This window comes from Scyliorhinus canicula, chromosome 18 (assembly GCF_902713615.1).
Source record: "Scyliorhinus canicula chromosome 18, sScyCan1.1, whole genome shotgun sequence".
In the NCBI taxonomy this organism is placed as follows: domain Eukaryota; kingdom Metazoa; phylum Chordata; class Chondrichthyes; order Carcharhiniformes; family Scyliorhinidae; genus Scyliorhinus; species Scyliorhinus canicula.
In genome coordinates, this window is record NC_052163.1 from 112,417,037 (window position 1) to 112,441,365 (window position 24,329).

At 48.2% G+C, this 24,329-nt stretch overlaps 1 protein-coding gene across 1 annotated transcript; it reads right to left on the reverse strand.

The window, feature by feature from the left end:
- Nucleotides 1-837: 837 nt before the first annotated feature.
- Nucleotides 838-23,390, reverse strand: LOC119953136 (microtubule-associated protein 1B-like). Its single transcript, XM_038777025.1, is given in 8 exon segments — nt 838-2,059; nt 5,408-5,477; nt 5,479-5,611; nt 7,315-11,023; nt 11,343-11,483; nt 12,365-12,447; nt 21,121-21,222; nt 23,220-23,390. Coding segments are annotated over 8 exon segments (4,521 nt in total). The 5' UTR covers nt 23,347-23,390; the 3' UTR covers nt 838-1,903.
- Between the last annotated feature and the right edge of the window lie 939 nt (nt 23,391-24,329).

A 24,329-nucleotide genomic window follows, 5' to 3' on the forward strand; every position in this document is an offset into this window, starting at 1 on the left:
TATTTAATAGAAGCCGGTTAGCATGCAATATATATTTTATATTGAGAACTATCAAAGCTTCTTCTGTTTATGGTGGAACATTCTAGAAGCAGTGATTTAATAGGTTAATTGACTTTTTGTTCTCTCCAAGTCTAAGTGTTGAAATCTAGTAGCCATAGAAATCTAGATTAAAAACCTGTCCGACATCAAGTAGTTGTGAATTGTAGCTTCTCTTTTGGAACTGGATTTCAACTAATGATTTTCGCTGTGACATTTTTTACTTGATGAAACAGTGCTCCTTTGTTGACCCATCAGTTGATTAGCTAAGAGTGTAAATAAGTGGCCAAACATTTTAAACAAACTTGGCCAGGAAACATGCATGATTGGTGGTAGCACCACGAAGGCTGCACAATTAGACCAGGAACTGGACAGTTACAAGATCTTCCCAAAACTGACGGCTCACTCACCACTCTCCTTAGAAACTAAAAGTGACCAAGTAAAATTGTTTCATGATTAGGAAAGCCACATAATCATCTTACTGAGTTATGGGAGACTTTGCCAAGCTTTGGGCTTATTCAGTCACAGGTCCCAATCCAACATTATTTGGATACATGGTTAGGTTGAAGCAGAGGCTTCTTCATAGAATTTACAGAGCAGAAGGAGGTCATTCGGCCCTTCAAGTCTGCATCGACCCTTGGAAAGAGTATCCCACTTAAGCCCCACACCTCCTCCTTATCCCCGTATCCCTAACCCAGTAACCACACCTAACCTTTTTGGACACCAAGGGCAATTTAGCATGGCCAATCCACCTAACTTGCACGTCTTTGGACTGTGGGAGGAAACCGGAGCGCCCGGAGGAAACCCACGCAGACACGGGGGAGAACGTGCAGACTCCACACAGACAGTGACCCAAGCTGGGAATCGGACCTGGGACCCTGGCGCTGTGAAGCAACCGTGCTAACCAATGCGCTACCATGCTGCTCTTGGAGCAGTGAATCCAATCCCTGGCATGGTTTCTGGGCCTAGTCCGAGAGCTCGACAATTGCTGGGCATTGATATGGGCCTCAGCCTAAGCCAGCCGACAAAATGAGGCAAAGTCAAATTACCTGCTGACTCATCATCTAGACTTGCATGAAGAATGAGTCACCGGGTTAAAGTACCAGAGGTAAGTCAGCATCAAGGAACCCAAAACCCAGCAGAGTTTCTGTAGCACGAGATTGCAGGAGTGAAGGTTACCTCCTAGGATTCCACTAGGAGGACTTGAGCACCTAAAGGTGATGAGAGCTGTAATTCATAGTGACATGCCAGGTAAACAAAAAACATTTAAATACTCAAATCACAAATCCCATTTACCATAGACCCTAGATCAGATGAGCCACCAGCATGGGCAGAAATTAATAGGCTTGCAAGCCAAGCTGGCAGTCCATAGACCATAACAAAAAAAAAAAAAAATCAGCCCCAGAGAAACCAATGATGGTTCAATCCCTTGCTTCTCTTACTTTGTTCCAAATGATTGGCAAATTGGGGACCAAAACATCCCAAATCCTTTAGTCATTGTTAAGAGGGCAACTGGCCAACATTTAAAAGTAATTGGTGCCACCAGGCACCAATTTAAACCCTTGGACCCAACTGGCTCTGCACCCCCCCATCCCCCAGTTTTTGCCCATTGTGACATCTTGGCTTCTAGCCCAGTTCATTGGTATTTGAGGAATTCTGGGGCTTGGCAAGATTGTGCAACTTTTGAAGCATCACATGAGCTGGGAGAAAGGTTTTGGGGGTTTACACGCATTACTTGATGCATCACACTCCAGAGAATGGTCTACGTATTTGCCGAGGGCAGGTCGGTGGGATTAAACCAACATGGGTTTCCATTTCCTGCCCACCGCAAAAGCTCTCAGTTCAGTCACGTTGCACATATTCCTGATCAAAATTCAACTTTGCACGCTGGAAAGGTCTCCTCTTGCATGACAACCGTACTGTTGCTCCCCAACACAGTGATGTTCAATGACTGCTGCCTCTCGTGGGTCTCCTGGTACCACTCGTGCATAATTGGAGAGTCAAAGGTCGGGATTATGGTGACCTTCAAAGAAAAGGGACAGTATCACATACAACGCAAAGGCAGCCAACGAGGAACATTCCAGAACATCAGAAAACCCTGTGGAATTCCTTGGGGAGGACATATACAAGTGGGCCCACGAGACTGTTGTCAAGTGCTGCCTGGGGCACGTGATTGGAGGAATACGGAAGGTCACAGGGGAGTTGGGTAATTTCATGAAAAGGGAACATGTTTATTGGGCCTTGTGGCCACTTCCCATTTAGAAAAAAATCTTCCCGTTACTCAACCTCAACAGTGTGGAAAAAGCAGAACAAAGTTATAGTCAAAGATACAGTCTGTACAAAATGCCATGGGGGTAGGTTACTAAACTTCCTCCAAGTACCTCTTAGAGTAAAGAGGCAACTTGCATTTATATTGTACATTCCACAACCTCAGGGTAATCCAAAGAACCTTCTAGTGTCAAAATGAAGTACCTTTGAAGTGTAGTTACTCTTGTACTATCTTGAATTACAAGTGACAAAGAAATGGCTGAGCAACTAAATACATACTTTGGTTCTGTTTTCACAAATGAGAACACAAATAATATACCAGAAATGTTGGGGAATGCAGGGTTTAGTGAGGAGGAGGAACTGAAGACAATCAATATCAGTAGAGAAATGATGTTAAGGAAATTGAAGGCTGATAAATCCCCAGGGCCTGATAATCTACATCCCAGGGTAATGAAGGAGGTGGCTGTAGAAATAGTGGGTGCATTGGTGGTCATCTTCCAGGATTCCAGACTGCGGAACAGTTCCTGAAGATTGGAGGGTGGCTAATGTAACTCAAGTATTTAGGGAGGTCGAGAGAAAGCAGGGAATTATAGACCAGGAAGCTTGGCACCTGTAAAAAAAGGGGGGGGGGGGGGGGGGAGGAATTGTAGAATGCATTGCCAAAGATTCTATAGCAGAGCACTTAGAAAAAAACAGTGGTAGGATCGGACAGAGTCAGCATGGATTTATGAAGGGGAAATCATGCTTGATAAATCTACTGGAATTCTTCGAGGATGTAACTAGTAGAGTTGGCGAAGGGGAGCCAGTGGATGTGGTGTATTTAGTCTTTCAGAAGGCTTTTGACAAAGTCCTGCGTAAAAGATTAGCATGTAAAATTAAAGCGCATGGGATTAGGGGTAGTGTATTGAAATGGGGAGAAAACTGGTTGGCAGACAGGAATTAACAGGTCTTTTTCAAATTGGCAGCCAGTAACAAGTGGGATGCCACAGGAATCGGTGTTAGGACCTCAGCTGTTCACAATATAGATTAATGATTTAGATAAAGGAACAAAAAGTCATATCTCAAATTTGCAGATGACACCAAGTTGGGTGGGAGGGTGAGCTGTGAGGAGGATGCAGAGATCCTTCAGTGTGATTTAGACAAGCTGAGTGACAAATGAATGGCAGACGCAGTGTAATTTGGATAAATAGGAGGTTATCCACTTTGGTAACAAAAACAAGGCGGCAGACTATCATCTGAACGGCCATAAATTAGGAGAGGGGAATGTGCAACGAGACCTGGGTGTGCTTGTACAATCACTGAAGGTAAGCATGCAGGTACAGCAGGCGGCAAATGATATGCTGCCCTTCATTGCAGGAGGATTAGAGTACAGGAGCAGGGATGTCTTGCTGCAATTATTCAGGTCTTGGTCAGGCTACACCTGGAATATTGTGCGCAGTTTTGGTCTCCTTATCTGAAGAAGGATGTTCTTATCTGAGGAAGGATGTTCTTGCTCTGGAGGGAGTGCAGCAAAGGTCAGACTGATTCCAGGACTGACATACGAGAGAGATTGAATCGGTTTGAATTGTATTCGCTGGAGTTCAGATGAACGAGGGGGATTCTCATAGAAACCTATAAAATTCTAACAGAACTAGACAGGGTAGATGCAGGAAGGATGTTCCCGATGGTGGGTGTGTCCAGAACCAGGGGTCATAGTCTGAGGATATGGGGTAGACCATTTAGGACAGAGATGAGGAGAAATTTCTTCACCCAGAGTGGTGATCCTGAGGAATCCGTAACCACAGGAAGGAGGAGTCCAAAACATTGTATGTTTTCAAGAAGCAGTTAGATATAGCACTTAACTCCCACAGTCCAAAGATGTGCGGGTTAGGTGGATTGGCCATGATAAATTGCCAATTTGCTGGGTAGATACGTGGGTTTGAGTAGGGTGATCATTGCTCGGCACAACATCGAGGGCCGAAGGGCCTGTTCTGTTCTGTACTGTTCTATGTTCTATATCTGGGTGCCGGAGAAACAATGACATTAGTTATGTCCAATATAGAGAGGGCTGTACGAGAATGGATCGGGTGTTGGTATTGTTACCTGCATCAGCCATGATCATAATGAATGGCAGAGCAGGCTTGGAAGGGCCGAATGGCCTCTTTCTGCTCCTATTTTTTTTCTATGAAATGCAGCAGCCAATTTCAGCACAATCCTCACAAACAGCACTGTGATAATGACCAGATGGTCAGCTGTGTGATGTTGATCGACGGATATAAATAGGCCAGGGTACCTGGGAGGATTCTCCTGTCCTTTGAAAGTGCGCCTTGAGATGTGTTTTGTTTATAAATTTAGAGTACCCAATTCATTTTTGCCGATTAAGTGGCAACTTTAGTGTGGCCAATCCACCTACTCTGCACACCTGTGTGGTGTGGGGGCGAAACCCACGCAGACACGGGGAGAATGTGCAAACTCCTCACGGACAGTGACCCAGAGCCAGGATCGAACCTGGGACCTCAGCGCCGTGAGGCAGCAGCACTAACCCACTGTGCCACCGTGCTAACCATGCCTCGAGATCTTTTGCATTGACCAAAGGCAGATGTGGCCTTGGTTTAACATTCATTCCTTCTAAAAGACAGCAGCTCTGACAGTGCAGCATTGTTGCACTTACATTTATATCCACCAGATGATGGGACTGCAGTGGTTCAAGACAACAGTCCACCATCCCTACTGTCAAGAGGGTAATTAAGGACGGAGCAACAAAACGTTGGCCTTGCCAGTGACACTCATATCCCATGAAAGAATTAAGAAAAAAAATAGCTTTTAATGTACAAGAATGCAAGAGAGAACTGGTCGAGGAGATATTAGGACCGACTTGGTTGAAGGGGGCAGTTTTCAGGAGCGCCGTAAAGAGAGGGGAGAGAACCGGGAAAGGGTGGGGGTTTAGGGAGGCAATTCCAGAACTTGGAGCCTAGCGGCTGAAGATACAAGGGCCAATAGCGAAGTGATTGAAATCAGAGAAACACAAGAGGCTGGAATTAAATGAGCGCAGAGGTATGAGCATTGTCAAGGCTGCAAAGAATGTGGAGGGGTGCTGCTGGTGATTGATCAAAATCCCCCTCACCTGGATATTATTCCCCCACACTGCTTTGCCTTCCAAGAGCGAGTCCAGGATGTTCCTCATGGATATCTCTTTCTGTGACATAGATTGAAGATCTCAGCCTTCTGAAAAAGTCTGTGTTGATCGTTCTGGCGCTGTAGTTATTGGGGATGTAGGCAAGGTCAACATACACAGGTGGCGCCACAGGAGGGCATTTGCTCACTGGACCTGCAACAACAACAATTCATTCAATGAGTAGGGTCGCTGCAGTTGGAAGATGGCTTTAACTAGAGCCAGTCTTTATCATTTAGGAAGTGCTGCTGCCAATAAACATGCTGCAAAACAGAACAAAATTAATTGTCTCTCCCTCTAATGGACTAGCATCAAATGGGAACCAACCACTTTTGAAGCAGGGGGAGAGAAAAGATGCCTGCTCACCTGCAGTCAACTTAAAGTGCCCAAGTCCCAATCTGAGCCATTTTAAAAAAGGAACTGTGCAACTTTGGAAGCCATGGAGTTGTGTACTGAGCCATGACTAACACAGGAGTGAAGCAATCCGCTCCATCAGCCCAGTGATACGTGATGTGGCAACACTATACCAGCAGCTCCAGGAAAGGCAGCGACAACAAAAACAATATGTCCAGCAGCAGCATGGGATTCAGCCATTCAGCCCCTCGGTTCAGCCCAGCAATTCTCATTAAAGGACAGTCCTGCATCTCTACGCCATCCAGCACCCCCCCCCCCCCCCCCCCCCCCCCCAGCATAGCACCATATACTTTTATAGCACGGTTTACCGAGCGGCAAATCCATCAATCTCAGGTTTAAAATGATTAATTAAGCTCACTTCTGTGGTTTCCCGTGGGAGAGAATTCTGCAATTTGCATGAAGTGTTTTGCAACACGTCAGGCGGCACGACAGCACAGTGGTTAGCACAGTTGCTTCACAGCACCAGAGACATAGAACATAGAACAGTACAGCACAGAACAGGCCCTTCGGCCCTCAATGTTGTGCCGAGCAATGATCACCCTACTCAAACCCACGTATCCCCCCTATACCCGTAACCCAACAACCCCCCCTTGACCTTACTTTTTAGGACACTACGGGCAATTTAGCATGGCCAATCCACCTAACCCGCACATCTTTGGACTGTGGGAGGAAACCGGAGCACCCGGAGGAAACCCAGCACACAGGGGGGAGGATGTGCAGACTCCGCACAGACAGTGACCCAGCCGGGAATCGAACCTGGGACCCTGGAGCTGTGAAGCATTTATGCTAACCACCATGCTACCCATGGGTTTGATTCCTGGCGTGGGTCACTGTCTGTGCGGAGTCTGCACATTCCATGTCTCTGTGGGTTTCCTCCGGATGCTCCAGTTTCCTACCACAGTCCAATGAGGTGCAGGTTAGGTGGATTGGCCATGCTAAATATAGTGTCCAAAAAGTTTAGGTGGGGTTACTGGGATAGGGTGGAGGCGTGGGCTTAAGTAGGGTGCTCTTTCCAAGGGCCGGTGCAGTCTCAATAGGCTGAATGGCTTCCTTCTGCACTGTAAATTCTATGATTCTATGATCTCTCCTGAATGATCCGGACTCAATTACTGAAAAAAAAAAGGGTTTTCTCCATCTAGGCTATTCATTTCTTTAAAAATCCGCAAGATAAAATTTGTCAAATTCCACCCCCCCCCCCCCACTCTGAGAAAACTAGCCTAGTTTAATCAGTCTTCGTAATCCAATCCTGTTAACATTCTAGTCAATCTATACTGCACCCCTTCAAAGATCAATATTTCCCAAGGTGTGGTGCCCAGAACTGTACTCCAGCTGTGGTCTAACCGGACTTTATATAGACACCTCAATCCAATTGGAAGAACCCTGCGCAAGGTCCCTGGGGCCCAATTGGCCTATGCTGCAAATCTCACCTGCATTCTGTAACTGACCTGTGACAGTGTTGCGAAGTGGTTTGGAGCTTGTGGTTTGAGGATTCCTTCCCTTCTTCTCCTCAGAATTGATCGACTGGTTGGAATTCACCCGGGACACCTTTCCAGGTTGGCCGCTCTTATTGCTCGTGGCCAATTTATCTACTTCCTTTGACGTCAGCTGGGGACCTTTTGGTTTGGAGAGAGTCGATTGTTTAGTGTTTTCAGTTTTCCTCGCAGCTGAGCCCACAGTCGGCTTGGAACCCAATTTTTTGCCTTTCGTCCTCTCGGAGACGTTTTTGGTAGAGTTCTGGGTCAGCACCTCAGGGTCTACCATGCAGGTGCCAGGTTGGGGTGGGGGTGGGTGAGGGTCTTTCATTGGGGCGGGAGGGGGGTCAGGTGGTCTGGAGGACAAGGGTGGATGAGACCTGTCGGCAGGAAGGCTCTCAGAGTCTTCCTCTGAGTCAATGCCCCCATCGGCAGTGATGGATGGGCAGTCCTCAGTCCCACGTTGGGCATCAGAACCAGAGAGGGTTGGGAGGGACTCGCTAGCTGAGGTTGGGGTCCTTTCGTCCAGCGCTGCCTTTCTACTGGAGGGAGACTTGTGACCTCTCCTTTGCACAATTGGCTTGGCAAATTCCTGTGAAAGATCACTCTCATCTGACAACTCTCGTGGACTGGGGTTAATGAAGGAAGGGGAGAGTTCAGTCTTTGGGTGCTTAAATTCACACGGCGACACGAGACACAAGTCAACATCATGAGGGGATTCAGATGGAAGGCCCACCACACGTGGCAAATGCCCATCAACTCCATCGCCATGAGCTAATGCACAATCCCCATCTGCCGAGGAATGGACTGGCAGCACCTGTGGAGGCCGAAACGTATCTTGCAATGACTTCAAGGGCAGGCTCATGCCAGGAGGGTCGCCTTTCCCAGAGAGTGCTTCGTGTTCAGGAGAAAGACCATTGAGAGGTCCCCTCTGATTGTCCTCTCTTGGAGAGGTCAGAGCTTCACTCAGAGGTGGCAGTACCTGTTCAAAGGAGACGGACAGAGACTCAATTTCTGTGGAATGTGGAGAACCAACTTCAGCTGGCAATGAAGGGGTTGTCAGAGTTGGCGAGACATCAGGGACAATTTCCTTGAATGGACTCAAGGTCAGATAGCCAGCGTGTCTGTCCAGCGGAGCATTGGCATTCTCAAAATGCAGCCTCGCGTTTGACTGGGGTCCACCATCTACAGGCTTATTACAGGCATTATTCAACTGGGTTTCCTCATCGAGGAGGCTGGACACTCTCTCAATTAAACCATCTTCACTTCTGGGAATGATCTCATCAATTGGTGATTGATGGAAAGGGGTGTGGCCAGCACTGGCAGGGCCAGATCCTGGAGGAGACACCATCTCCAAGGTCCTCTCCTCAGAGCTTGCACAATGGTCCTCCAGAATCTCCTGGTTGTTGACAAACATCTGCCCTTTCATTTCATCTGGTGGCCCAAGCTCAGTTGGTGTTAAGTCAAAATTGACACTACGATCACTCCGTGGGGTCTTAGCAAGAGGTGAAAGGGCCGCCATGTTCCTACTAGGGCTCAACTTTTCATCAAAGTACCCGAACTTATCAGGATTTTCCATCTCAAAACCATCTTCATTTTCAGTATCACAGATCAGACCGTTAATATGATTAATTCTAATCATACCTTGATCGGATTCAGCCTTGGCATCACCTCTGGCTTCCAGTTTCTCTTCCTTGCATCCCTTCTGCACCTCAGGCCACTCCAAGACCACGGCTTCCTCACTTGCCATGACGCCAGCGTTGACAACTTGATCGTCACCTTGGGGAGAAGATTCGAGCTCACTTTCGTTTTCCATCGTGGTAAAGCCCTCATCAGGCGACGGTTCATCTGGCACCATCACTGTCCCCTCACTCCCTTCCAACACCGTCTTCGCCTGGTTCAATACCTCAACATCTCCAGCCTGCACCTCCGGTCCGGCTGGCTCCAGCTTTTCAAAATCTGCTGTCATGTCCTCTGGTGTGGACAACTTGGAGGCGCCCAGTTCAACTCCCTTCTCCGAGAGAGATACACTGCCTGGAGCCTGCTTGCATTCTGCTGCAGACCCCTTTTTCTGAACTTTGGGTTTGACTTTGACTGGTCCTTTTGCAGGATTGGGATCCTTTCGGACCTCTTTATTTGGCACATTGGCTTTTGCTGAACTCTTTCTGCCGTTAGCAGAAACTGCAGACATTTTTTTAAGGGAAGTCTTTGCTCCAGTTCCTTCGTCATTTTTAGGCTCCTTCTTAACTTGCTTTGCCACATCTTTTCTCACCAGTTTCTTCTCCTCAGTTTCTCTTCTTTCATCCCTTTTAGAGACCCTCCCATCCTTGCTCTCTTCCATTTTCATTGATTTGACCTCTTTCTTTTGCAGTTTTGGCTTGGTGTCCGCTTTCAGTTTGTCACCAAGTTGGTCTCGAGCCTTCAGTTCTGCCGACATATTCGAATGAGACTCTTTCGCTCCCTCGCTTGCTGTTGCCGTGTCAGCTTTGGGTTTGCCAGGCTTGTCCTTCCTCTCCACCCTGTGTTTGTCCCTGGCAGACCCTGGCCTTGCCCCCACCAGGCTAGACGCAGAATTACATCCCGCCTTGGTGAGGCTTTTGAGACTCTCCCGACTTTCTGCCCGTTTAGGTTTGGGGCCCTTGTCTTTTTGAAGAGCTTCCAGTTCACTCTTGGTAGCCGAGGGTTGCTTCAAGAATTCCAGGTGCTTCAGCCTCTCCAGTCCCTCCAATATCTTGTCTTGAGGAGTGCAACCAGGAAACAGTACTCTGATTATCTTCTCCATTTTACTTGCTGGGTGCCAAACAATAAGAGCACAAACGGACACCAGGCACTGAATCGGAGTGTCCCCTCCTTTGGGCCAACCATTGCCTGTCCATTGTTGCATCAAGAAGTCCAGGCCTTTACTGCCTTTAGTTGGGTTAAGGATATACATCTCCAGACGTCCAACTCCCATCTTTTGAAAGAGAATGATTGGTTCTAAAGCATTGCCAACAGTTCTATAAAGTGGCAGCGGTTCAATACGCAGTAGATCCAGATACTGTAGCGTCACACTAACCTCATCAACACTTCGACGGACATTATTTCTCTCAATATGTTGGAGCCTTTCAGGTGCATTGAGAAACATGACACCGATCTCAGGAGAAATAAGATGTTTCATCCAATCGCCGTTCACTTCAGAGCCGAGAGATTGATCCTCGTCCAGTTCTGCCAACTTCCTCTGCAGCAAACTATTGATTCCGGGCAAGTTGTCAGTTCCGATGTGGGTCAACAAGACAGAGTCGACCCGGTCTAGGTGACGCACAAGCTTCCAGAACGAGGATTTCTGATCCGACCCCCCATCCACCAGAATATTGAAGCCATTGACGGCAAAGAAGGCAGAGTCCCCCCGGCCTCCGGGGAAGATGTAGCAGCAAGGTTTGGAGAGCTTCAGGAAGCCCACCGTGGCCGGGGGCTCCAGCAGGTCAAAGGGCGAAGATGACTCCATGGTTTCGGAGAGATACTCCAGGAATTCCTGCAACCCTTCCATCTCCAGCTGTGAGACTGGAGGGTTCAGCCTGATCTCAATGAACTCTTGGAGACTGTGTTTTTCCAAGCTGGATTTCTTCCATTCCCCTAAGTCAGGGCAGGCAAGAGTAAGGCTGGCCTTGTTGGCAGGTGGTGTGAAACTCAACAGCTCCCCGATCTAAGAGGAAAGCAAAATGTCAACGTATCAATACACCATCCCATTAACATTGGTATAAACTTCAGCTCATCCAAAACACTGCTGCAATTTGCTGCATATCCCATTACCTCCTGGTTTTCAAAGCTTCCATTTTAAAATTCTTATCCTCATTTTAAACCGTCCTTCAACATTCCCAGCACAGAATACAGCACAGGATTGGACACAAGCCCGAGCATTAAACAAACAAAGGTGCAGTCCAACTTTGAAATCATTAACTTTAAGGGGCAGTGTGGTAGAAGAGTTAACAGCAAAAGGGGAAGATAGCATTGCTGGAGACAACCTCCTTGTCTGTGAAGATCTGGATGAAGTCCTGGAATGTGAAGGATCCTTTCTGCAAGAGTAGGTCACCCGATCCCTCCAGACACGGTCCAGCCAACACCAGAAGCTTGTGTCTCGATTCTGCAGATATCAGAGTCCGTACCTAGAACCAAAAGAGCAACACGAAAATCAGCTGTGGAAACAGATCTTCTTAAAAATGTAATAGGGCCTTGCATTTTTGTCAGCCTTCTGTCCCCAGTTGCCGCGCTGAGCCTCGTTTGAAAGTGGACAAATGGGGTGGCACCAAGTTCAGTGTCAGAGGAATCAGAGCCACAAGTGCTCCTTTGGAGGACATCCATTGAACTGATCCAATTAAAGAACTTACATTTATATAGCAGCTTGCAACATCCAAGGACTTCACAGCTAACTATCAATCACAAACACTAGAAAACAGTCAATTTGCACACAGCAATTTGATAAATGATCATAAAATCTGCTTTAGTAATGTTGGTTGAGAGAAATATTGGCTAAGGCGGGATGGGTTTAACACTCCCGACTCTTCTTAAATATCTTAACCACACGATCCTTCACAGTCACACAGAACCTGAACTTTGATTTTAAGTCTGATCTGAGAGATAGCACCCCTGACCGTACAGCACTCCCTCAGTACTGCACTGGGAGGGTCAGCCTGGGGTGGAACTCCAAACACAAATTCCCTGACTCAAAGGCAAGAGAGTGTTAGCCGTGTCACGGCCGATTAGACGAGTGATGCTCAAATTGCAGCAAAATCATAAAGAAACCTTAACCAAAGGAGATTACCAGCAACAACCAGAAACGCAGCAAGCTGTAATGTCCGCCCACCACAAGACAGATCTGATACCACACAGCCACATTGAGTCAGGCAGACAGAATGCCCTGCTCCACCCGCACTGAGCTACTGGAGAGAAGCTGCTCAAAACCTGAGAGAGTGAGTAATGGGGAGGAGTGGTGGATTGGAATATAAAGAAGCGCCATGAGGTTAAAGAGGAACAGCTGATACCTCACCTCAGCACACAGACATTCATTTGAGGGGTTTATCAAAACCAATGTTTCCAGAGCATCACCACGGTGATGGAGGATCTTCTGGCCTAAGGCAGAAAAAACAAGAACAAATTGAATAATGAAACACCACCTGACATGTCTGTCACTGGCTAACACCGGTATACAGTACTGGTGGGGACAGGTCTGTCACTGTATAACACTGGGGTACAGTACTGGTGGGGATGGGTCTGTCACTGTACAACACTGGGGTACAGTACTGGTGGAGACAGGTCTGTCACTGAATAACACTGGGGTACAGTACTGGTGGGAATGGGTCTGTCACTGTACAACACTGGGGTACAGTACTGGTGGGGACGAGTCTGTCACTGTATAACACTGGGGTACAGTACTGGTGGGGACGGGTCTGTCACTGTACAACACTGGGGTACAGTACTGGTGGGGACGGGTCTGTCAATGTACAACACTGGGGTACAGTACTGGTGGGGATGGGTCTGTCACTGTATAACACTGGGATACAGCACTGGTGGGGACGGGTCTGTCACTGTATAACACTGGGGTACAGTACTAGTGGGGACGGGTCTGTCACAGAATTGAAGGAATTTAAGGAAACGTATTAAGTGCAAGACACCAAGTGAAAAGCTTTTCAAGAATAATCAGGATTTCTGACTCTCACCTAGTGACCCGACCATTTTCCTTGGCTGTTTCTTTCAGCAGTCACTCATTGGAAGAAGGTGAAGTGACTATAATCAAACCCAACCTTCAGTACTGTCAAACATAGAACATAGAACAGTACAGCACAGAACAGGCCATTCGGCCCTCAATGTTGTGCCGAGCCATGATCACCCTACTGAAACCCACGTATCCACCCTATACCCGTAACCCAACAACCCCCCCCCCCTTAACCTTACTTTTTATTAGGACACTATGGGCAATTTAGCATGGCCAATCCACCTAACCCGCACATCTTTGGACTGTGGGAGGAAACCGGAGCACCCGGAGGAAACCCACGCACACAGGGGGAGGACGTGCAGACTCCACACAGACAGTGACCCAGCCGGGAATCGAACCTGGGACCCTGGAGCTGTGAAGCATTTATGCTAACCACCATGCTACCCTGCTACCCCAAACAGGAATGAAAATTCCGAGACCCCCTCTTTCTCAATGTGTTCAGTTTAACTGGTGACAGCAGCAAGGCCTCCATGTAGCCGTACAGTTCCAACATCTGTCGGCACACACTCAACATGGGCTCATCCTCTGTCTGAATCAGGAAGAAATTACCCAGCCCCACACAGACAGCATTTCCTTCCTCCACAACCCAGCATTTCCTTCCTCCTCCACAACCCAGCCCCACACAGGCAGCATTTCCTTCCTCCTCCACAACCCAGCCCCACACTGACAGCATTTCCTTCCTCCTCCACAACCCAGCCCCACACAGGCAGCATTTCCTTCCTCCTCCACAACCCAGCCCACACTGACAGCATTTCCTTCCTCCTCCACAACCCAGCCCCACACAGACAGCACTTCCTTCCTCCTCCACAACCCAGCCCCACACAGACAGCACTTCCTCCTCCACAACCCAGCCCCACAGGCAGCATTTCCTTCCTCCTCCACAACCCAGCCCCACACAGGCAGCATTTCCTTCCTCCACAACCCAGCCCCACACAGACAGCATTTCCTTCCTCCTCCACAACCCAGCCCCACACTGACAGCACTTCCTTCCTCCTCCACAACCCAGCCCCACACAGACAGCATTTCCTTCCTCCACAACCCAGCCCCACAGACAGCATTTCCTTCCTCCTCCACAACCCAGCCCCACACAGACAGCACTTCCTTCCTCCTCCACAACCCAGCCCCACACAGACAGCATTTCCTTCCTCCACAACCCAGCCCCACAGACAGCATTTCCTTCCTCCTCCACAACCCAGCCCCACACAGACAGCACTTCCTTCCTCCTCCACAACCCAGCCCCACACAGACAGCACTTCCTTCCTCCACAACCCAGCCCCACAGACAGCATTTCCTTCCTCCTGCACAACCCAGCCCCACAGACAGCATTTCCTTCCTCCTCCACAACCCAGCCCCACACAGACAGCATTTCCTTCCTCCGCCACAACTTGGCACTGCCTCTGTTGATCATTCCCCCATCTCACTGCACCAAGTTAGCTAAACCCTCCAGAAACAGTGCATGAAATAGGAAAAGAAAAACTGACCAGACTGTTATTCAAAGTATTGGGAAACTCAAAACAGAATACAACAACTAATTTGCATTTATAGCACTTAAGACACTAAAACCACTCAATGGTGCATTATCGAACAATCCACACCCCCCCCCATTGATGAAGGACGGGCTGTGGTCAGGATTCAACACGGTAACCAGCAACGTATAACTAGCAAAGTTTGACGGGGGAGCTTTACTCTGTATCTAACCCCGTGCTGTACCTGTCCTGGGAGTGTTTGATGGGGACAGTGTAGAGGGAGTTTTACTCTGCATTTAACCCCACGCTGTACCTGTCCTGGGAGTATTTGATGGGGACAGTGTGGAGGGAGCTTTACTCCGTATCTAACCCAGTGCTGTACCTGTCCTGAGAGTGTCTGATGGGGAACATGTAGAGGGAGCTTTACTTTTGAACTAGCCCCATATGCTGTACCTGTCCTGGGAGTGTTTGACAGGGACAGCAAACAGGATGCAAATCAAGCAGATAAAATTAGGATCTGGCTGGAGATCATAACAGATTAAAAACAAATGAATCAGCCCAGGGCTGTGTAAAACTGGAGTTCTCGCCAGAGAATGGAATGCGCCATCTCGAGGGAGAGTCCCTTAGGCCATCAATAATACTCCTGGATGCAGGTTGATTATACTGCAAATCTATCTCCTGTACACATGGGCCTCTCTCCTCCTGGATGAGATTTTGCCTGGACCATTACCCAAACGTATTCCTTTCCATAATGCACTAATTGGATGGACAGCGTTTGAAGTTGCCAGGCTGTGGCTTGCTGATGTCCCTGGACTTGATGGCTGAGATGAAAAGGAATGGTGGGAGGCTCGAATGGGACATCGGTGAGTTGGGATGCCACGCCGAACAGCTGTGAAATGGGGTCAGACTGGCACCACTTCTCTTGTGGAGGTACTGTGGGCTCATCCCAGTCAGAGGAGCATGATCTGGGAGAATCCCAGACAGGTCACCAATGGAAAGAAGCCAAAAAAAAAAAATGATTCAAAGGGCAGGCTCTGGGTCAAATTGCAGGAGCAGCCAGAAGAGACTTTAGAATCCAAAAAAATCAATGTAAAGATTTTCAACAGAAAAAAATAAAAACTGTGTGTTACAGTGCAGCTCAATTCACTCCCACCCCAAATGCTGCAGGTCAGAACAAAGTCACTTGTTGGATAACAGCCATTCTTCCTGTGAACTGTTAGCAGGGGGTCTAACTGCAGTGAATGCAAGGTTATCACATACTGCCCTTCAAAACGAGAAAAGGAAATAGCAGCAAAACATAGCATATCAAAGCGATCCTGTGGGACAATGACTATTCAGATCAGTTCACTGTGCATCTCTCAAACAGGCCTGGAGGCAGTTTCAGTCACATGCCTGTCTTTGCAGCAATATTCAAGCTCTGTACTAAGGAACTTAGAAGCATAGAATCTTACAGTGCAGTAGGTGGCCGCTCAGCCCATTGAGTATTCACAAACCTCTGAAAGTGTATCCTACCCAGGCCCACTCCCCCACCCAATCCCCATAACCCCAAACCATTGGACACCAAATAATAATTTATCATGGCCAATCCACCTAACCTGCACACCTTTGGGCAGTGGGAAAAAATCCACGCAGACATGGGGAGAACGTGTAAACCTCACACAGACAGTCACCCAAGGCCTGAATTGAATCCAGGTGCCCGACGTTGAGTCAGCAGTGCTAACCACTGCTGCCTCAACAGCAGGATGCCCTAAAGTGCTTCTCGGCTAACAAAGTACTTAAGGTCCAGTCATTATTGTTATAGAAAAAACAGCAGCTAATTTGTGCACAGCAGGATGCAGTTAAAAAAATAAACAGATAATCTGCTTTAGTGATATTGATTTAAGAAATAAATATTCAGGAAACCTCCCCCAGCTCTGCTGCTAGCATCACTGGGGGGAAATGATACAGCACAGTAGGGGACCACCCTGGCCCAAAGACACCCACCCAGGTTCCCTTTCCAATCCCATCTTCCTGCACATGGCCAATAGCCCTGCAGCTTACAGCACTTAAGGTGCAGATCCAGGTACTTTTTAAATAGAGTTTAAGGTCTCTGCCTCCTCCACCAACTGAGAGAATTTCAGATACCCACCGCCCTCTGTGCAAGAGTGTGCCTTCCAATCGTTCTGCTGCTTCGCTCAAATCCATCACCCCTGGTTTTTGAACTCTGCCAAGGGAAAAAGGTTCCTCTACTGGCAAAGCTGGCATTTATTTACCATCCCTACATGTCCTTGAAGTGGTGCTGAGCCACCTTCACAAAACTTCATTTTCATGGCTATTATGGAGAGCTCCAGTATTTTGACCCAGTCACCAGTGAAGGAACATTAGTCCCAGGTCAAGATGGGGCGAGACTTTGTTGGGGGAAGGGGCAAATCCATGCAGGTGCTGGTGTTCATAAGCGTCTGCTACCCATGCCCTTCTGGTGACAGGAGTCTTGGTTGAGTTCCTGCAGTGCATCTTGGAGATGGTGCACACAGTTGGCTTAGTAAGTTGCTGGTGGAGAGAGTGGGTGAATGTTGAAGGCGGTGGATGGTTCCAATCAAGGGGCTGTTCTGTTCTGGATGGTGTCACGTTTCCTGGAGCTTTACTCATCCAGGCAAGTGGACAATATTCCATCACACTCCTGGCTTGTGACTTGTAGATATTGGACAGGCTTTGGGGAGTCGGGAGGGGGTGTCACACCAGTGAATTCCCAGCTTCTGACCTGTTCTGGTAATATGGCTGGTCAATTAACTTTTGATCAATTGCAATCCCGAGGATGTTGATGGCAGGGGAATGCTCAGACCACAGCACAATCATACATACTTTGTACAGTTAGCAACTGATGCTACCAAAATGAACAGATTGTTAGAAACATCCCAATTTTTATTTATTTCATTCCCATTTTTGGACAAGTCGGTTGGCCACAATCTTTGATGCAGGATGATAGCTTTACTTAATAAAAGCAAATTACTGCAGATGCTGGAATCTGAAACAAAAGAGAAAATGCCAACGTTTCGAGTCCGATGACTCTTTGTCAAAGCTCTGTCGATGACTGTCAAAGCTTTGACAAAGAATCATCGGACTCGAAACGTTAGCTCTTTTCTTTCCCTACAGATGCTGCCAGACTTGCTGAGATTTTCCAGCATTTTCTCTTTGGTTTGATAACTATACTTGGTATAAATCAGAACTGTTTGCATGAATTCCTGGTGTCTATAAATGTAGATGAGATGCATGCAGCCATTAAAAGTATGCACACCCCTCCCTGAGGTTGTTTCAAACCACATTCAGCTCAGTGTTCAATCACTAAACCCTGCTTCTGGGAGCAGAGAGAAGCAGGAACAGAAAGTAGACAAAACATGCATGGACACAGATGGCCAAGATTCCTAACATTCATGCCCGCCCCAAAGCATGAACACCTGCTGGCAACAGTCAGAAGGAATCCACACTCAACCCCTGTCGCAACCCCCCCCCCCCCCACCCGACTAACATTGGACAGGGAAAGATTTGTGACAAGAGTGAGGAGGAGGAAGTGTGGAAGGATAGAAATCCAGACAAAATAACAGGCACGGCAGTCAAACCACAAGTGCCCCACAACCAGAATCAAAGCACAGAATAGACTATCTGCCACGCAGTAAGAAACAGGAATCCAATACTGAAATATTGAAGGCCATTCAGCCTCTTGATAAGATCATGGCTGATCGTCCAAATCAGCTCAGCTGATTCTAAGTGCCCACACATCTATTGATATCTGTTACACCTCCCAAATGAACGTCACTCAATCGATATCCATGATTAAAGGGCTGGCATTGATCCCAGCTCTCTGCACTCGTGCTTTACTGAAAGGGTGTGGCAGTGTTGAAGGCGGCAACTTGTGATAAGATGTTAAACTGAGGCTCCACCAACCCTCCTTGGGTGGATGTGAAAGGTCCCACTGTTACTATTGGAAAAGGTGTAATTTCTGCTGCCCAAGTCAAATTTACCTTTCAAACAACATCGCATGCAAATTGTCTTCAGTATTGATGAATCTTTGTATGCAAATCAACTGCCACATTTCCTGCATTTTAACAGCACGTTTCATTGGCTGGAATTTGGCTCGAGGTTAGGGACTACAACCTGCATTCATATAGCACCTTCCACATAACAAAACATCCCAAGGCACAATTAGCAAACAAAATCTGATGCCAAGTCACAAAGGGAAGTGTTAGGGATCGGTTGCCAAAAGCTTGGATCAGAGGTAGACTTTAAGAAATGTCCCAAAGGACAGGAGGAGGGATGGTGACATTTGGGAAGCAATTTCCAGAGCTAAAGGCCTTAGGTGAGAGCACACAGCCAATGGTGCAGTGATTAAAATCAGTGATATTCATGGGACTTTAGGGCTGGTGGAGATCAGCGACAATGAGGAGCAGAATTACAGACTTACAAACAAGGATGTGAATTTTTGAACCGAGGCATTGCCAGATTGGGAGCCACGATGAGCACAGGGCAGATGATCAAAGGGGACTTCGGACTGGGCCAGTGGAACTTTGGATGGCCTCAAGTCTACAAAGGGAATGGGGGAGGTCAGCCAGAAAGGAGTTCAAATAGAAAAGGCATGGATGAAGGTTTCAGCAGTAGATGAGCTGGGACAGGAGTGGACCAACGTAATGAGATGGAAATACACAGTCTTAGTGACAGAAACTCATCAATTAAATATAACATCAAGATGCAAATTCAGTCTCAGGAAACTACCAGAGAGAAGGATGGAATCACTAAGGAACAGCTTTAGACTTCCAGATATTACATTTATTCAAACAAATGCAAATATTTTATCTTTGATGAGTCACATGCCACCATCAGATTTGAACAGAGGTCCAGGAAGTGAGAACAATGGGAAACAATTGAAAGGTAAATCGCCGAGACAGACTCCCTAGTTACAAATAGTGCTGCTGGGACCTCTGCTGCACGGAGCTAACCAAAACATGCAGCTTGTGCGACACAGGCTCCTCCTGTTGGAACCACTGACTTCAGCCCATTGAGGCTGTGAAAGTTGTGGCTTCATGTCCAGCCAGTCAGAGGACCCCACACTACAAAGGGCTGAGTGTTGGAGAACAGGATACCTCACAGGGCAGATGACTCGAGCACCCTGTGATGCTCATTCATTCACAGAGACTCCCTCAGTCACCTAGGGGCGGCACAATAGCACAGTGGTTACTTCACAGCTCCAGGGTCCTAGGTTCGATTCCCGGCTTGGGGCACTCACTATCTGTGCAGAGTCTGCACGCTCTCTCAGTGTCTGCGTGAGTCTGCACTGGCCCTTGGAAAGAGCACCCCACCCAGGAACACACCTCCACCCTATCCCCATAACCTAGTAACCCCACCCAACACTAAGGGCAATTTTGGACACGAAGGGCAATTTAGCATGACCAATCCACCTAGCCTGCACATCTTTGGACTTAAGGGGATTGGGTGGAGGTGTGGGCTTACGTAGGGTGCTCTTTCCAAGGATGTGTGCAGACTTGATGGGCTGAGTGGCTTCTTTCTGCACTGTAAATTCTATGACATGCTCATAGCTCACATCCCCATAATCAGTAAGCAGAGGCGAGGGTGACGGAGCAGAAATCTGCTCTTCTTCATCCACTCGAGGTCATCTTCCTTGACTGAAGATGCCATCTCCACGAGATCAGCTGACTTCAACCCTCCAGTCCAACCATCCATCCATCTTTCCTGTAAGAGGTTGGCCAGCCAGCCACAGTAGGATATTCCCCTTTATGGGGCATCACAGCAGATTCAGATTTTTGCCCCACCACAAACCTTCCAAAAGAACAGATATCCACTCAGCTACACCCCCACATCTCTGGACTTAAGGGGATTGATGCCTGGACAAAAAAAATAAGCAAGAACCCTGGCTTCAATATCCCTCTTCCTGGCCATGGGTACCAAAGCCAATTTTGGGAGTCCATACTTATGGAGGCCGAGATCAGCTCACTCAACACAGCTTGAAAATTGCAACCTTCAGATGTGGACATTTGATGATTTGATCTGTGCACCACTGCTGGGTGATCCAGAGATATTGGGTTGGAATCTCAACCATCCAGCCCTAAAAAGGAACAACATGTTTGAGCTCCTGTACTGCAGGAGATCACACAACATTATTTGCAGGAGGTCCACTCAGTTTCCTGGCCAATATTTATCCCACAACTAACAGGCGACAGAACTTGCTCTGTACAAATGGCTGCTGCATCCGTAACTACACTTCAAACAGTACTCCTGTCAGTGAGTGTTTGGGGATGGTCCAAGATCTCGAAAGCTGCTATCACTGTATAAATAGATAATTTGAGACAGGAAGAAAAATGTATAATCAACTCACAATTAAAACCAGCCCATCCTTAAGTCACCCCAATAGAAATATTAGCAAACACAGACAAAAAAGTCCTCAAACTCTCCGTGTTTGAAATTCACTGAAAATCTGCTGCCAAGGATTGCAAAGAACCATTGGGTGGAACTGGGAGACGTTTGCAGTCTACATGTTTGCACAAGTCACAGCAACAAATTAAATGGAGGACTCACCTTTTTCTTCATCAGGAAAGGTAGCAGAGTGTCTGGACACAAAGAGCTTGAGTTGTTCATCCAGACTGAAGTCAGCAGCATCAATATCCCAGGAGAGGATCCCTGGAAAAGAAACACTAGCGGTCAGGGGGAGGCAACCACATGGACATGGGGGAAAAGAGCTGAAATAAGGAAGCGAGGCTTCAGCTTTAAAGAGCTTTGGTGCACACAAGCCAAGTTTATCCAATAGATCTTAGAATCCCTACAGTTCAGAGGGAGGCCATTTGGCCCATCGAGCCTGCACCAACCCTCTGAAAGAGCACCTACTGAGGCCCACACACCCTCCACATTCCCTTAACCCCATCTAATCTGCACATCCCTAGCCAAGGGGCAATTTTATCATGGTCAGTCCAACTAACCTATCTTTGGACTGTGGGAGGAAACCAGAGCACCCAGAGCAAACCCACGCAGGCATGGGGAGAAAGTGCAAACTCCACACAGTCGCCCAAGACTGAAATTGAACCCAAGTCCCTGGCGCTGTGAGGCAGCAGTTCTAATCACTGTATTGCCACATATGACCATTTCAGTCCCAGTATCATTTTGGTGACACTGGGCAACTTCCTACCCCCAGCCATGCAACTGACCAAGAATCAGTTAATGTTTCAGGTCAGTGATTCAGTCCTGACCACGGGTCATCACCCTGATTCACACTGCACAGCCCGAAATGCTTCAGCCTTTCCCACACTGCTGTTGTTATTTTCACAATTCATTGTACAACTATTCCAACCACGAATGAGTGCCTACCCAGATAACAAAAGTTAGAGTGATCCGCACTGTACACAATTGTTTAGCGATGACAGAGCAACTGTGGGGGGGGGGGGGGGGGGAGAAATCAGGCGTCCTGTTGGGGGGGGGGGGGGAAGAGAAGAGGGGAGCTGAGGAGACAGCGGGTATCACACAGAACCTGATTTTTAAATAAAGCTAATGGATAATAGCAAATTGGGACAGCTGGGAGGGGTGGGGGAGGTGAGGCAGGGAAGGGGTAACAACATCACTTGCATTGATTTAGCTGCATTAAACATAAGCCCAAGGCAATGACTACTGTATGAGCAGGAAATTGACCATAGATACAATGTATCAGAAGATGAAACTGACTCATTGTATTGGTCATAAAAGGAAACCGACACACGACGATACAACAGGAAATGACACATTGTGTCAATTACACTCTGATACAATGTATCCAGTTCTCTGACATTAAACAGGGACCGTGGGAGCTTGCAACATGGAAATCGCTGTCACTAACCCTGGAAGCCGCAGATCATCTCTGCACATTTACAGGGAAATCGGGATCGAGATTTTAATGTCGCCCCTCCCTCCCATGTTTTTGGGATGCCACAGGAACAGGATATCCCGCAAAGCAGACGCAAGGAGGCGTTTCTGCGGGAATGCATTAAAAAATTCAAATTCCACCGTTGCAGAGACAGGCGGGAGCCCATCTCGGATTACAACTGCCCCGAGGATACATGTGGGAAAATATTCACCCCACACCCCACCCCACCCAAAAAAAATTACAAGCGGCCCTCGGTAACGTGGACGGCTGTTTTGTTATTGGGAGAGCGGGAGAAACTGTTAAACCAATTCCTAACCAACTACGAGAAAAAGAGGATCGTCACCCCCCACCCCCAGAGAGCAGCCCGAGGGTGAGAGCATTTGTGATTCACTTCCAGAGGGACAGGCCAGGGCTCTCCGGCAATCACAGGACCGCAGTCAGCTCCTGCCTCTGGGGTTTTAGACAAGGAGCAAAAGGGGCGTTTTCAGCCCCCACCCCAAAAAAATCGCTCCAAACAACAACAAAAATCCCCCAAATCCCATGCAAAAAGTGCGACCAAGCGGTTTGCGAGGGGTTGGTACAGACACCCCCCATGGGGAAGTGTCGATATCCCAGCATCGGGTATTAACCATTTACAACACGTTGACAGTCCCGGCAAGGTTGATACAAAGCCCCAGGGGCGCGTTTTACGGGAGGTGTTTCTGCTACTCAGTGTATGGTAATAACCAGGTTGCAATCCCCCAGCTCCCGTGCCCCCGCCCGGGACTGTGTCAGCGCCAGGCCTCACCCCGCTGGACCTGGACAATGGCATCTCGCAGCAGTTCGGGCCTCCCGGACTCGCCCAGCACCACCAGGGCGGAGGCTGGGCGCTGCTGCCCGCTCCCGGAGCCGCTTCCTCGCTGCGGAGCCGCCATCGCTGCTGCTGCCAGGCCCCGAACCCTGCCCACCGCGTCACAGCTCATTCATATACAGGATTACCACACCGCCAGCCAATCAGCGGCGGCGAGCCAGGCGATCCTTCACCTGGATCCGGAGTTACGGAGGCGCGATTTCTCCATTTCCTTGTTTAGTTTCAAATCAGATCAATATCAGGGATGGAGGCGGGAATCTGGGAAGGCGGGAGGAGAGAATGATTTGGGGGGGGGGGGGGGAGAGAGAATGATTTGGGGGGGGGGGGGAGAGAGAATGATTTGGGGGGGGGGGGGGGAGAGAGAATGATGGGAGGGGGAGAGAGAGAGAGAATGATGGGAGGGGGGAGAGAGAGAGAGAATGATTTGGGGGGGTGGGAAGAGAGTGAGAGAATGATTGTGGGGAAGAGAGAGAGAATGATTTGGGGGGAGAGCGAGAATAATTATTTGGGGGGGGATAGAGAATGATTGGGGAGAGAGAGATAATGATTTGGGGGGAGAGAGAGAATGATTTAGGGGGGGGGGAGAATGATTAGGGGGGAGAGAGAATGATTTGGGGGGGAGAGAGAGAATGAATTGGGCGTGGGATGGAGAATGATTTGGGGAGAGAGAGAATGATTGGGGGGGAGAGAGAGGATGATTTGGGGGAGAGAGAGAGAGAATGATTTGGGGGGAAGAGAGAGAACGATTCGGGGGGGGGGGGAGAGAGAGAGAGAATGATTGGGTGGGAGAGAGAGAGAGAATGATTTGGGGGGAAGAGAGAGAGAATGATTTGGGGGAGGGGAAGAGAGAGAGAATGATTTGGGGGGAAGAGAGAGAGAATGATTTGGGGGGGAAGAGCAAGATAATGATTGGGGAGAAGAGAGAATGATGGGGGGGAGAGAGAGAATGATTTGGGGGGAGAGAGAGAATGATTTGGGGGGGAGAGAGAATGATTTGGGGGGAAAGAATGATTTGGGGGAGAATGATTTGGGGGAGAGAGAAGGATT